The 16,744-nt window shown below is 38.2% G+C and overlaps 1 protein-coding gene across 2 annotated transcripts in view; it reads right to left on the minus strand.

Annotated features, from left to right (window-relative positions):
• GRM3 (glutamate metabotropic receptor 3) overlaps positions 1 to 16,744 on the minus strand; it is a 500,188-nt gene that overhangs the window by 6,163 nt on the left and 477,281 nt on the right. For both annotated transcript variants that reach the window (XM_077264652.1, XM_077264653.1), the window contains 2 exons: positions 3,275 to 4,338; positions 1,673 to 1,847 (listed from right to left, as the gene is read on the minus strand). In XM_077264652.1, the coding sequence (XP_077120767.1) occupies positions 1,673 to 1,847; positions 3,275 to 4,338 (1,239 nt within the window). The remainder of the gene's footprint in view (positions 1 to 1,672; positions 1,848 to 3,274; positions 4,339 to 16,744) is intronic.

A 16,744-nucleotide genomic window follows, 5' to 3' on the forward strand; every position in this document is an offset into this window, starting at 1 on the left:
CAGCGTCGTAGACTGCGGTCACACGTTGCAATACACGGCGCTGGAGCGATAATTTCATGACGTATTTGCGATGTAGAAGCCGTTGGTTACTGTGCGCACATCGTATACAACCTGTGTCACACGATGCAATCATGCCGCCACAGCGGGACACTAGACGACGAAAGAAAGTTTCAAACGATCTGCTACGACGTACGATTCTCAGCGGGGATCCGGATCGCAGTAGCGTGTCAGACACAATGATATCGTAACGATATCGCTAGAACGTCACGAATCGTGCCGTCGTAGCGATGAAAATGGCACTGTGTGACGGTACCCTAAGGCCACTGGCATCAGGGGCTTATCTACAGCATTCTGTAATGCTCTAGATAAGCCCCCGATGTATCCTGAAAGTATCCTGGACCCGGACCGCAACGCCCATCGGACCGGACCGCACCGGGACCGCCCCGGGTGAGTATAATCTAACCTCTTTTTCTTATCTTTCAGGTTACATCGGGGGCTTATCTACAGCATTACAGAATGCTGTAGATAAGCCTCTGATGCTGGTGGCCTTAATTTATAGGCCAATTTTGGGGTGACAGATTCCCTTTAAGGTTACATCAATTTGAAAACATTTGGAAACAGAGTAGGGTTGTATAATGAGATAAAAACAAAAAAAAAATCGACAAAACATCAAAGATATTTCTAATAATTTAAATGTTTTTAAGTAAAAAAAGTTATGTCTGCGATAAACATGTAAGATTTGATTTATATGCTGTGTAAGAAGGTGGCGCTGTTATGGACAGTAACACACTGCCACTTTAAGAGACAGCACCCCCTTGTTTGGTGTGATGGAATCTTCTGCTTCCCCTGCTTTAGACTGTGAAGATGAACTGCCCTAGAATAAGGGGAGGAGTTGAGCCTGAACTGTGTGTGTGAGCTGAAGCTGCTAGAGAGAGAACTGTGTGCTGTTTGCTACAAGAAAGGTCCCACAGCCTGGGACGTAGTGTACTTGTGAAATTTGCAAGACTTTTCTGGGTACAGCAAAGGTGGCTGTTCTGTGCTAGTTTGTGAAGCCACGAAGATACTGAGAAAGGGACTTATAGTCTCCAGGAGCATCCCTAGGACCCAGAAGCAGGGAGACCACGTTTCACAGCGCTGACAGAAAGCCATGTGCACCACCATTTTAGACTGCTGGGAGCCCCCTGGGACTGGACCTGAGTCCCCAACATCACCGTGAGTCTGTTCCTGTTTGGTGCACTTGTTAGGGCCTAGTGTAGGCTTCATTAGTCAGTACACGGGAGCTGTGTGGCCTGCTTAGTAAAGGCCAGGGAGGTTATATGTAGAGTAGCATCGTTATCTGTTTATTGTTTAAATTTGCTTGTGAGACATATTCTGAGTCTGTAATAGTTGGAGCACCGTGCTATTTTACGGACAAGATAAAGTTTATAACTCTTGTAAAGTGTCTCTTGCCATTGCATACCCCTGTTTGCATCTTCCTCACCCACTTCATTCCTTGTTTCCCAATAAATCTACCCTTTGTTGTTTGCACTTCATCTTGTGTACAGTAGTCTTCCTGCACCGTGGTGGTCCCCCGGCCATTGCTTCAGCTGCACATAAAAATTTTCTTACCACATATAAGTCAATGAAGTTAGGCAAAGATCCAGCTAATCACCATAGACCATTATATACTTACACTGGGAATACGTGGTTGCAGTGCCACTGACACTGAATCTATTTAAATGAAGTCTGTGAGTTACAACATTTTTCTGTGGTTGAAATAGAATGATATGGACTTTCGGTGCAAACAGGCATCCCAAGACTACAAAACCGCTTAGACTTACAGAAATGCACATGGTTGTAGTTTGGACCTGAAACAGAATGGAAATGATTCAGACATTACATTTTTACTGAGCCCTCATCCTTTTGGGTACTGTTAAAAAAAATAAACAATTTGGTTATGAAGTACTAATATTTATGTATCAGCAATCTAGCCAAGTAATTGTTATCACTTAGTTTATTTGGTATTTATAAGCTTTGGTGAAAAGGAATATGTAAGTGGAAATATAGATATGTATATTTACTAAATAATAGGCACTAATTTATGGAAATACCAAAATAAGACTAATATACAATAATGTAATTGCACAAATGTGTCATATTACTAATGAACAGCGTAATAATATATACTGGGCCTGTAAAGAGCCATAATTGCAAAACAATTAATTATATAAAAATGATCACCTATCCACAGTCCAAGGTGATGACCAGTGGTATACCGATCAAGCCATAAGGCCGCTGTAGAGCCTATGAGTGGGTCACTGCCCCCAACCGGCAACTCAATTTCAGTGGGGTAAGCATTCTCAGAATAAAGATACAGTAGAACACAATGGTGGAATAGGGAACTGTCAGCTTTCTGTTCCTCCATTCAGAATGTGCATTTGAGTGCAGCAGGTGAAATGATGTCACTTGATCATGCCTGCTGCATGGAGCCTCAGTCTACGCATTGCATATAAACAAGCAGTGCATCAGAGGAATAGGCTTAGGTGAGTAGTTCTTATTTATTTTCTTATCAGTCAGTACTTGTAGGGAGCTCCGTTGCCTCATAATATGTATGAAGGAGACTATGGGGGCATCATACTGAAATCAGAATCGGAACACAACATACCGAGTGGTGGGGACTGTGGGAGCATCATACTGGGGTGCTGCAGTAGCATTATTTTGTGTGAGTGGCTGTGGGAGCATTATACTTTGTGTGAAGACTGTAGGGGGCATCACATAATGTGTGGTGGGGTTGTAAGGGTATCATACTGCGTGGGAGCACAGTAAGGTCCATCATAATGTGTGTGGGACATTATAGAGACATCATACTATGTTGGGGGTTGTAAGGCAATTATACTGTGTTGGGGTACGATACTTTGCTGGGGTTACTGTGGTGTCACCATACTTTGTGGGGAATTTACTGTTGAGGTATCATGCTGTGTGTGGGGAAAATTTTTTGGGGCATCATATTCTAGGAAAGGAATATCATAATTGGTGAGAACACTTAGGGGTTCAATCAACAGAAGCAAAATTATTGTCTAAATATTGCAATGCATGTTCCTCTCCCTGTGTTTAAATGTTGGAAGGCATGCCCTTTTGAGAACTCGCCTACCCTGCTAAATATATTTGTTTGGGGAGGAGGCTCAATTAGGACTTTTTCTATGCGGTCAATGATTTCTATATACACCCCTGGCAAGGATAGCTACTTGTATATTACCTTTCTATAATAATTTTCTATGGATACTAATGAACTTACCCTGTAGTCACTGGAGGTCACATAAAATATAGGAAGAAATGCGAGCCAGATAATACAGGTGGTGTACATTGTAAATCCAATAAACTTGGCTTCGTTGAAATTTTCTGGGCACTTCCTTGTTTTAAAGGCATATACAGTACATAATATGACTAGAACCACATCATATGTTAAAGATATCAGCATACTTGAATCCTTCACATTGCATTTTAATATGACAGTCTCCCTTTTTTCCGGTAGAGTGTACCTCCTGGTGCCTGGATACTCCAACATAAGCCATACAGACACAATAACAATTTGAACAGAGATGAGGCTTAGGCAAATTATGACTTGAGATTTGGGGCTAATAAATTTGGGTCTCTGAGCACCTTCTGTTACTCCACTGAAGATCCGGGCAATTCTATTTGTCTTTGTTAGAAGAGCTGAGTAGCAAACTACAAATGATGTCCCCAACCCCAAACGTCGTAGCGTACATATGACTGGGGAAGGTTTGGCTATGAAGAAAAATGTCATACAGTAACACAAGAAAACTCCAATCAAGAGGATATAACAGAGTTCACGTCCAGATGCTTTGACTAAAGGAGTGTTATTGTGCTTGACAAAGACTCCACCAACCAGGAATGTACACAAGAAACCAAGGCATGCAATTGTTACTGGTCCTACAGCCCATGCATCTTCCCATTTAATGTAGTCTTCTGGTAAGTCAAAGCATCCAGTTAGGTCTGCAGTGGGCCAGCGTCCTGGACCACAATCAACACATGTCAATTCGTCTGCAAGATATTGATATGTTTCACATGGAATGCAGATCCAACAACACACATCTCCAGGTTGCATATTCTTCATTTCATTTGGAGCACATGGATCACTGCACTGTGACGTTGGCACCATACTCTTAGACCACTGTATGACATCTACATCAAGAGATAAAGTCTCTGCCCACTGACCAATTTTTAGATATGAGTATTTTCCATTATTATACTGAAAATTGAAGACATTATATAGACCAAGACCATCTCCATATGCGTCAAACTTTACAACGCTGTCCGCAGTGGGGGGGATAAATGGAGCTGTTGAAGAAAGAAAAGAGTGTAAGTGAAAAATATATTCACATGCAAATTTCTAAAATTCTGTAAAAAAAGGATAAACTCTCACAGATAACTTTATTAATCCTTTGGAATTTGCAGACAATATAGTTAACCCTTTTTTAACCCTGGTTGTCATCACAATTGGAACACTCTATAAACTCTGAGAATATATGTAGTGTTACTGGTCATGGTGGTAGATTCAGTTGCCTAACTTTTCATCTCTGTTGCCGAAAAGAGGGCATGACCTTCCAGATGGGCAAGCGTGACTCAGTTGCTATATGATGTCTGTCACTTTTCTTCATGAGATCTACTGTAACATTGAGTAGTTGGTGAATACAACACATGCTACTTGGCTTTCTGGAATCGTGTACCACTGTGTGCATACCAGTCTTTTTATATCACCCTGTGCTCCAAAGGAAGGAGAAGATAAAAGAATGATAAAATGTGAGTGAAGAGTAAATGGTAAGATAATTATAATTATAAACTTCTAATGTCCGCTTGGTTCACCTTTGGAATACTTATACGATATGGAAATACAATGTTCAATTTGCTTATACTTTATGAATTGGTGCCTTTAAAAGATAAAGTAATTTGCTATCAGCGAGGGTTAAATAAAATTCCTCCCAATCCTCCAATCATCTCAATAACTGACCAATGTAGTGGGACAGTCTGTATCTATGTTTCCATATGGCAAGTATAGCTTTTAGCTAAAGAGGTTTTCCCCTTTTTAACTTTCTTTAGCCCATAAGCTTGTGGATGTGGAAAATAACAACTACAGCAGTGTTCATCTTCCCTTGTTCTAGTGACGCCTCTCCGTCACTGTTTCCAATGATTGTTTATAGGCCACAGCAGTGACATCATGACTGATGCAGTCAATCACTGGGATCAGCTACTCATCCCATCTACTTCGGCAGAGCCATTGAGCTCAGCGGCTCCTGCACTCATGTGCCCTGTAGCAGCTTGCAATCACTGGAAGCAGTGGTAAAGAGGCATTGTAGGAGCAGGGGAGGGTCATTATCACTGGACTTGATTTTTTTCAACATGATTGAAAAAAAAAGCTGAAAGGAAAGACCCCTTTAATAATACCTGTGATTGGCCTCATGTGTATAGGGGTTGTATTGCAGCATAAAGAATTACTCTGTATGTTTTAGGTCTGAGGCATATAACATCTGTTATATGGCATCCTATGCAGTATACTGCCATGTTTTCATTTTTGATATTCAATTTGTACAGAATCCAAAAGAAATTGCAGTTCTTCAGTGGTACAGTAGAGCCACATAGAAGTCTTGGGTGCCTTATACCTTGTTCTATTGGGACGTAAAAGATATATACAAAAGAAAAAAGCGACGGCACTCACCATCAGTTAAAATCCATCTTCTTTATTAGATACAGATGGCATAAATGTTGCACAGAACAAGCCTATTCCATGCTGCTTTTATGCAATTTTCACCTAATAAAGAAGGTTTTAGCTGTTGTTGAGTACCACTGGCTTTTCTTTTTTCTAAGTATGTATCTTATACTTATGTGATGCCTAGCAGTGTCTTAGTACTAATGAACAGACTGTACAATGCTATTGAGCGGTAGTTAATGCTTGATCATCCAATGAATGAAATTGTGTCTGAGAGGGCCAAGCGCGCTTCGCTGTTGGGATGATATTCCCCTTTTTGTACATTTATGACATATCCACAGGGGTTTAATATATGCAGATCCCACAGATGGGACTGGCATGTATCTCATGAAGGGGGCCTTGATGCGTTCTGCTCTTAGCCAAGAGATGCTCAGAGTTCTCATACATTCATATAGGAATTCTGACCACCTCTCCACTGACAGATGTGTTGAGCAGTGCCCAATTCTCAACAAAGATGTGGGTCTCGGTGGTAGGATCAGCAAATACTATACATTTAATGGCATATTAAAAGGCTGTGCTACAAAGTATATGATGGGAATACAAAGAAAATGGTAGGTAAATGTGTATGAAGATTTTAGCAGATTGTTTTGCAAGTAAAGCGCTGCTGTCCTGTTCTGCTCAATTGCATATCAATGGAATAATCCTATTGGAAAAACTCTATAGTTACTGAGGGATGAATTATCACTGTAGGTTCTTCTGTAGATAGGAAATTACTGTACTCCCTCTCATAGTTTAAGTTGGAAGATATTTCTTTGACATTACTACCATTGTGCTACTTTGCTATAGTGTTCTTTTTCTCAGTATTTTAGACCATTCTTTCCCCTTACGCCATGATTCCCGCACAATTAATATGACAACCAGAACTTCTTCCACATATTCATCCTTTTATTTTTAAGGATGTAGAATTTAACAACCTGTGTAAGGGCTTTCCGCATATGTCCTCATCTTTTATCAGCAATATGTTCATGAACAAACTTTCTATATTCAGAATCAAATGTAATATTATGTGACATTTTATGACCTGATATCCACTTTATGATGGCATTGAGATGACTCCTGTCCAAATGGCTGTCAAGTCTGGAGGCCATATACATTTATTCCAGGCAGTTTATGGATAAAAATTGACAATTACTATATTAATGAAGGTAGATGAACTATAACATTTTAATGAGATTACAAAACTATACTTGTAAATGGCTTCATGAAGGAAATAATAATAGTTTTACGTGTTGTGCTACATTTGTTCTATGTTTTTCATGTACACTAAATGATGTTGATGAGATTTCATGTTATCCATTTTATTGTGCTTTTTACCTTCCATATTAAATCTATTTTCTACTTCTGATCAGAATTCACAAGTGTCAGGTCAATAGTTAAGCTTTCTCTTGACATTCTTGAAAATCTCTTTTTGTCTCTTTTGCTTGCAGCTAGATGCCTTAGTCCACGTCCCATGTTCTGCTAAGTGTCTCCCAGCCACAGAGAGACAAGGAAAGCAGCACATGATATGACACACAACCAAGGTGGTGATCCTGCCTAACAGACTTCTGGACATTGGACGCAAATTTCTCACTGCTCGGTCAATAGCGTGAAAGGATGTAAAACTGTCATAGATGACCTGCGACCAATTACAATTCATGCAAAGAATAAAGCTGAATTGTGCTGTCACTAAAAATGTTATTTAGTGTAGAGTAATTCTAGACCTTAAAGACGCACTACTTCCACCAAATTTTTTATCATCTTAATATATTACAACAATCCTAATATATCATTGAGTACTTACATTTGCTAATTTTGCCTTTCTACCCAGCTAATTCTTCTCTCTTACATTAGTTCCATGACATCACATGATTAAAAACAAACTTGTTAAATCCTTTTAAGCTCTATGTAGAAACAAGATGTCTCTTTTCCCTGCATGATTCACCATTAGAACTACAATTCAACATCACTATAAAGTCCCTGACAGTGATAAGGAGCAGAGCATTTGGGTCAGGAGTTAAAGAGAGGGATGACTCATACCGGGAAAATCAACCTCCTGTTTCCACATAGAGCTTCGAAGGATTCAGCTAGGTGAGTTAGTTTTTAATCACGGGATTTCATAGACCTAATTGGAAAAGAGAAGAATTAGCTTGATAGAAAGGCAAAATGAGCAATTGTAAGTACACAGTGGTATATAATATGACGATTGCAATATATTAAGAGGATAAAAACTTTGATGGGAGGGGGAGTGCTTCTTTAATGCACATTGCATTGCAGATGAAAAACTAATATAGTCAAGGTAGAATTTTTGGTGATTTGATTTACATTTTTTTAATGTAAAAAATGTTAAAATCTTGCAGTTTTAAAACAGTACACCAAGCTTCATAATAGGCTGACACTTCTTGTTCTGTAGAGATCACTTAGCATAAGTAATTTTATTGTCATTGTTACTACCCTCAGAATGATAGGTTACACCTGTTTTATAAACCTGGAGACAGATTACATAGTGATGGGAACAGCTCATCCCCCATTCCTGCACAATGACCTCTGCACAGGTCACAGAGCATGACGGAAACATTGTCCCATACAATGTCAATGAATCACCTCCAGCATTCAGCTTCCTATTGCTCATGTTGCTGCTGTTAAGCATGTCTTTGAGCGCAGTAAATCGTAGCTCAGGAAAAATGGCTGCCTCCATAATCAGGTACAGAAAACAAACTTAAAAAAATATCTGAACAATCCGAGCTATAAAACGATCACATAATTTATTCTGTACTTAATGAATTCATTAATGTAGCTTTTTCATCATAGTGACACACAAAAATTAGAATAAAAATGGCATCCCACAAAAAACAAACCCTCAATTGACTCTTTCGGCATAAAAACAAAAAAGTTACAGCTCTCAGGATATACAGAGATGCAAAAACAAATAATTTTTTTCTATGAAAATATTTTTTTGCATTTACTGTATTGTTGAGGCGTTTGGTCTCTTTTCCTGTTTAGTTTTCTACTGCTTTCCGCTAATTGAGCATCTATGTTCAAGATTGCTATATTACTGTCCATTTCAATATGACTATGTCAGGACCCAATAGTTATATTAATATATATTAATATTAATTGCCATTGATAATGAAATATAGATTGAACCTTCATCCATGTCACTGGATATACAAGGTAGCCCAAAATTGTAAGGCTATCAGAACCCTTAAGTATTAACATACTCACTTGATGCCCATATAATTTCACAATGGCCGTCTTAATAGTAAACACAAATTTAAAGAGTTATTATACCGAAAATCACACTGCACTATTCCACTAATCTGTAGAGGCTTGTTAGGTTTTGGAAATATATTAGTGACGAAAGGTTTTTACACTATGTGATGAAAAGCAGAGAAAGGAACTAAAAGTAAGCCAAAGGGCGGTATAAAATAGAAATGGACTTCCATTATCAAACAGCATGAATGATTTGATGGTTATCTTTATTGTTTGGAACTGGAGCAAAAATAGTCTGAAAGGTTGAGTACGGCTTTAAGGGAATCTGTCATCGGAAAATAGTTTATTCTTTAAATCAAGGTCCTATTTCTTAAATATTGGAGATAACTTGCATTTTGCCAAAGGGTGCATTTTCCATTATAAAGCCATATTTGTCATACTGTATATGGTTCCATAAGTCAAGGGAGGATAAAATACTACAATATAGATTCATATTTCTTCCTTTGTTGTCTTATATATAGTAAATATGGCTCCATATTAGAAAAGTCAGTAGCATTTCTCCCTCAGCAACAAGAAGTATAATGGTGATAATTTCCATGTAATCGTTTCCCATGATGGTATATAACTATGTTTATAACACAGAACTAAAGAGGACCTGTCATCTCATCAAAAGTGGCAAGTTTTTGCTCTTAATTTATTTCTTCTTGTTCTTTTTAAATCTGTCCTACTAAAGGGGGGGTCACTCACAGAGTAAGTATGCTGAGCAGCCTAAAAAAGATTGATTGTTTTCAGTGAGAGAAACAAAATAATAGTCTTGTAGTTATAATACCTTTTAATGACTAACAGATATAAATAAGTGATGTTACAAAGTAAGCTTTTAAGACTTCGTATGTCTCTTCATCAGGCATGGTATAACAAAGTATGTGAAGAAAAACCTCTGTACACAAAAAGAGCAGATACATTGCATAATAAATGGACATTTTAAAAAACTTACTGAGCTCAGAAAATGAATCCTTCATCCTTCATTAGGTTAGATAAGTGATGTGAAAGTTTTATTGTCCCAGACTTTACAAATCAGTGAGGGCATCAGGATGTCCCCCACAGGATGGGGAACATTGTTACAGGAAGGGGCCCATGCTGGGTGACATTATTACAGGATGGGCAACATTATTACACGAGGGGGCGAATAACTTTGTCTTGCTATAATCTAGGCTTCTACAAGAGCCCATACATCTGACCAACATGCAGATGGGGCCCATGGCTAAATTTTGCACAGAACTCTAGTTACCCCACTTCTTACAAAAAAAATAGATATATTTATTAGCCATTCTGAGAATTATCTAATAATGAAATCAAGTTTTGTATGTGAATTATATTTCCTATATTTCCACCTGTAGGTTTCAGGCTTCTAATGGCCAGCACTGGGGTAAAATAATAAAATTAGTTGCTACTCACCACCACCCCCTTCCAATGTTGCCTCTCCACTGCCGCTCCTGCTTCTGTTTACTGGCTGCAGCCAGTAGTGAGTACAGTGCACATGACCAATCACTAAGATCAGTGGTTGAGTTAATGTGAAATCTGATTTCATAATTGTATCTCAGCACTGGCCATTAGAAGCCAGAAGCCTATAACATGATTTTTTTAGTATCTCACTATCTATAGTAAAACAGAAATGAAATCTTGCAATTTTCACATTGGCCACTGAACCTCACTATAGACTAACACTTCCTGTTCTGCGTAGATCACTGTATAGTTGTCATCCCATTGTCATCAAAGGCAGGACAACCTGTATATACCCAGATAACAGACCAAATCAATCACAATATGTTAAGGCAAGACTCATCTTCTCCTTATTCCTGCACAATGACTTCTACTCAGATCACAGAACATGTCTAGAAATCTCCCCATAGAAGTCATTTCCAGTCTATTGTTTTATTGTTTGAATGTAAAGGGTTATTCAATACCAAAATACCATTTTTAAATAAACTGAAATTTACTTACCTTTGGAATTCCTCACCAATCCTGTTAAAAGTTTCCTGATACCCTAAAGGTCTTTGTTAGTATAATAAGTACTAAAGATGGGCTAATGTATTAGAGTTGAATTGAATTCTACTAGAATTTTACAAAAACCCATTTGCTCCAAAATAAAGAATATTTGGAATTTACTCTGCACAAATGTATCAAAATGACATCCAGATGGAAGTCCCGTATTTCTTCACAGGGGCCCAGAGATCCTTATTACAATCTTACGACATGACCAGGCATGGGACGTCCTTGAGCATGCTTTCGGTAGGGTCTGAGAGCATGTCATGATGTGCATCACAACCTTATGACACACATGCGCAGGTACCTCTTAGACCTGGATGCAGATGAAAGTCCCAGCCTAGCGCGAATCGGCCCTTTGTTTCAGCACATGGGGGTGATAAGAAGAGCTGTTGAGGATCGGACAGCGGACATCGAGCAGCGAGGGGTGGCTGGATAAGTGAACCCTGAGATATTAGTGTGTTGTTTCTCTACATCTTATGTTTATTATACTCTAGAGTCTGCTGAGACACTAATAATAAGGGATGTCTAATTTGTGAAGAATAAATTTGATGTAAATCGAATTTTCCGATAAAATGTGAGCAATTTGGCAACTTCAAATCTTAGTAGATTCGCTCACCTCTATTAAGTGTATTACATTTTCTTATTTCAACTTAGACCGCCAGTCAAAGCCCTCTCACTCAGCCAAATAAAATCTCCTCCTTTACACTGATGAGAGGTAAACAACCCGAAACATGTGTCTACAAATGGAATTTCTGATTTGTCTTCTTACCCTGTATCATGTGGGCTTTTTAAAGAGTCAATATTAACTTTTGAAATTGCTACATTCAATAGGTCGTACCAGAAATCTTCCTTTTGAATAGGCTTTTTGCATACTGATTTCAACCTATTATCAGTTTAATTAAAAAATGTTATGAGGCTGAAAAAACATTTAAGTTTGGCAAATTATTAGATCATTGGAATTTTTTTCAGCTACTAAAGATACATCTTCTTAATTTGAACCTCAAACAGAAAGTTTAATTTTCCTGCTTCTCCCACGTTGCTACCTGAGCTACCTAGAACATCCAGATTATATGGTGACCGCAAGTTTAAATCTAAATAGGGTGCTTAATCCTCCATCTGCATTTTCAGATAATCTTGTAAAAGGACTCAGGTATCTTTCTCTATATAATTTCTTCATACTGTTTTTCTATATGACATCTACTAAAATACATAAATCATTAGTTGTTTAGTACATGCCTGAGATTTAAATCAGTCAACAACACTAATAGATTACGTTCTGATTTATTGTAGGCAAGTGAATTATGTAAAATCCAAACCCTGCCATGAAAAATGAGATGCCTATTTAGCCTTGCCAACAGCAATAAATGTCACACTCTTCTCACTGTAAGCTCCTCTTCTATGTGCTCTTGTGTGAGTGTGCAATGATCAATGATACTCTGAGACATTCAATGTTCTAATTTTATATGCACTAAATCAAAAATATGAGATTTTATTTGATTCCACATTTTGTTATCCGGATAGATCTGTGAAACAAGTGTTTCTGCAGTTATTTGTTCCTTTGCCAGATTGCTATGAGCGCCACCCAGTGGTCAGCGCTCATAGAAAGTGAGCATTTCTGCTACACACAGGCGATTTGATCATCGCCTGTTTGTAGCAGAGGCGATCAAAGTAGTGCAGCTTCTAATCTCCCATGGAGACTATTGAAGCATGCAAAAAGTAAAAAAAAAATGGTTTTAAAAATATTTAAAAAATATAAAACATAAAAGTTCAAATCACCCCCATCAAAATAATAATAATAATAAAAAAATATATATATATATTTGGTATCACCGAGTTCAGAATCGCCCAATCTATCAATATAAAAAAAGAATTAACCCGATCACCTCATGGCGTAATGAGAAAAAATTAGAAAAACGCCAGAATAGTTTTTTTGGTCGCAGCTACATTGCAATAAAATGCAATAACGGGCGATCAATACATTGTATATACACTAAAATTGTATCAATAAAAACGTCACCTCAGTGCGCAAAAAGTAAGCCCTCACCCAGCCCCAGATCACGAAAAATGCAGATGCTGCATGCCTCGAAAAATGGCACAATTTTTTTAAACAAATTTTGGATTTTTTTTCACCACTTAAATAACAAAGAACCTAGACAAGTTTGGTACCTGTGAACTCGTAATGATCTGGAGAATCATAATGGCAGGTCAGGTTTAGCATTTATTGAACATGGTAAAAATCAAAACAAAACTGTGGAATTGCATTTTTTTTGCAATTTCACAGCACTCTGATTTTTCACCCCATTTTACAGAACATGATATGATAAAACCAATGGTGTTGTTTAAAAGTACAACTCATCCCACAAGAAACAAGTCCTCACATAGCCATATTGACGGAAAAATAAAAATGTTATGGCTCTGGGAAGTGGGGGAGCAAAAAAAACGAAAATGCAAAAACAGAAAATGGCCCAGGGGTTCAGGGGTTAAAATGGCACTCACAAGTTTAATATTTGCACCTAAAAATTCTGTAGAGCAAAACAGATGAAAAAACAGAGACAAATTAAAAATGTTTTTTGCTCAAATCAAAAACAGACAAAAACCACCAAAAACTAGACAAAAGCAGGTAAAAGTGCAATAATGATTCAAGACCCAAATATTTATTTGCCTACAGTACATGATACTTTTGTTGGTGGTTGTGATTTAACAACTCTATAAAACCAATTATTTTCGCTATTGCTCCTATATAAAATTTCTTGTTTTTAGCAGAATCGAAAATGTTGAATGTTGGTTTTCTGATTAATCATATAGTAATATTGACATCCCATAATTTGCCATTTAATTTTAGTAAAAGGAAGGAATTATTTCAATGGTCAACTATGAGATAATTCTGCATTCAGGTTTGAAAATCCTATAACATTTTTATGCTTGCTCTGATGTGGCTGAATGAGATCTTGATGTTTGCTGGCTATGTACTTTTTATGCAATGTTCACAATTTTGGGGTAAGCAATAGCATACATTAGCATTTCATTGCTATTCATTAAAACATGGAGGCAAAGCTAAAAATAAATGAAACATAATTCCTCAATGTTTTTTTTTTAAAAAAAACTTTAAATAGGTATACCGATCAGACTGCCCTGGGAAACCGTGTAGGTCTTGGCCTGGATCTATAGTAACAATAGCCCTAGTAATTTTGTGGATGTGTCAGGTCACCACTAATACAAGGGAGTTCCGTGCTAAAGTGCTGTGATTATTAGTGATGAGCGAACGTGCTCCGATGTTATCCCAGTATCTTGGGCATGCTCGGAAAATATATTCGAGTCCCTGTGGCTGCATGTTTTGCCACTGTTAGCTGCAACACATGCAGGGATTACCTATATGTTTGGCAATCCCCACACGTGTTGCGGCTGTCTACTGCTGCAAAACATGCAGCTGCAGAGACTCGAATATATTATCCGAACATGCCCAAGATACTCAAATAACATCCGAGCATGCTCAGATAACATGTTGTTCAAGTACGTTTGCTTATCACTAGTGATTATATTTGCTTGCAATGTGAAGAGATTACCTGCCAGCATTGAATGAAGCGAGCGGAAAATTGTGTTTAACAGATTATTTTTCTGAAAATGTGTAACATTGTGTGGCAACTGACAAGTTCATAAAAATAGGCTATAATGGAGCAGAAGGCTGCTGAGCGGCATGTTAAGTACAGTAACTATTAGAAAATTCTGTGATATCAGCATTTCACGCTGGTTTAACCCCTTTCTGACATTAGACGTACTATCCGGTCGAGGTGGTATGGGCCCGTATGGCCACCGACGGGATAGTGCATCTATCGCGATCAGCCGTGCTCACGGGGGAGCGCAGCCGATATCGGCGTTGCTCCGATGGTCTCCTACCTCCTCCTCCCTGCAGGCCTGGATCCAAAATGGCCTTTCAGGTCCTGCAGGGAGGTGGCTTTTCAAGAGCCTGCTCAGAGCAGGCGCCAAGAAGCCTCCCCGCAGTGCCTGTCAGATCGCCGATCTGACACAGTGCACTGCAAAGTGTCAGATCAGCGATCTGTTACTTTACTGTTATGTCCCCCCCTAGGTCAATGTAAAAAAGTAAAAAAAAAACATATTTACATGTGTAAAAAAACAAACCTAAATAAATAAAAAATATTGATCCAATAAATACATTTCTTTATCTAAATAAAAAAAACAAACAGTAAAAGTACACATATTTAGTATCGCCGCGTCCGTAACAACCCGACCTATAAAACTGTCCCACTAGTTAACCCCTTCAGTGAACACCATAAAAAAACGAGGCAAAAAACGAAGCTTTATTATCATACCGCCAAACAAAAAGTGGAATAACACGCGATCAAAAAGATGGATATAAAAAACATGGTACCGCTGAAAACATCATCTTATCCCGCAAAAAATGAGCCGCCATACAGCATCATCAACGAAAAAATTAAAAAATTATAGCCCTCAGAATAAAGCGATGCAAAAATAATTATTTTTTATATAAAATAGTTTTTATCGTAAAAAAGCGCCAAAACATAAAAAAATGATATAAATGAGGTATTGCTGTAATCATTCTGACCTGAAGAAAAAAACTGCTTTATCAATTTTACCAAACGTGGAACGGTATAAGCGCCCCCCCAAAAGAAATTAATGAATAGCTGGTTTTTCTTCATTCTACCTCACAAAAATCAGAATAAAAAGTGATCAAAAAATGTTACATGCCTGAAAATGGTTCCAATAAAAACATCAACTCGTCCCACAAAAAACAAGACCTCACATGACTCCGTGGGCCAAAATATGGAAAAATTATAGCTCTCAAAATGTGGAGACACAAAAACTATTTTTTGCAATAAAAAGCGTCTTTTAGTGTGTGATGGCTGCCAATCATAAAAATCCGCTAAAAAAACGCTATAAAAGTAGATCAAACCCCCCTTTATCACCCACTTTGTTAGGGAAAAATAATAAAATTTAAAAAAATGTATTTATTTCCATTTTCCCATTAGGGTTAGGGTTAGTGTTAGGGTTGGGGCTAAAGTTAGGGTTAGGGTAGGCACTAAAGTTAGGGTTTGGGCTGAAGTTAGGGTTAGGGCAACAGTTAGGGTTGAGGTTAGGGTTAGGGTTGGGGTTAGGGTTGGGTTAGGGTTGGGGCTAAAGTTAGGGTTGGGGCTAAAGTTAGGGTTAGGGTTGGGACTCAAGTTAGGGTTGGGGCTAAAGTTAGGGTTGGGGCTAAAGTTAGGGTTTGGATTACATTTACGGTTGGGATTAGGGTTAGGGGTTTGGTTAGGGTTACGGTTGGGATTAGGGTTAGGGGTGTATTTGGGTTAGGGTTTCAGTTAGAATTGGGGGGTTCCACTGTTTAGGCACATCAGGGGCTCTCCAAATGCGACATGGCGTCCGATCTCAATTTCATCCATTTCTGCATTGAAAAAGTAAAACAGTGCTCCTTCCTTTCTGAGCTCTCCCATGCACCCAAACAGGGGTTTACCTCAACATATGGGGTATCAGCATACTCAGGACAAATTGGACAACAACTTTTGGGGTCCAATTTCTCCTGTTACCCTTGGGAAAATACAAAACCGGGGGCTAAAAAATAATTTTTGTGGAAAAAAAAGGATTTTTTATTTTCACGGCTCTGTGTTATAAACTGTAGTGAAACACTTGGGGGTGCAAAGTTCTCACAACACATCTAGATAAGTTCCTTGGGGGGTCACTTGTGGGGGGTTTCTACTGTTTAGGTACATC

The sequence above is a fragment of the Ranitomeya variabilis genome, chromosome 5, assembly GCF_051348905.1.
Source record: "Ranitomeya variabilis isolate aRanVar5 chromosome 5, aRanVar5.hap1, whole genome shotgun sequence".
Lineage (NCBI taxonomy): Eukaryota > Metazoa > Chordata > Amphibia > Anura > Dendrobatidae > Ranitomeya > Ranitomeya variabilis.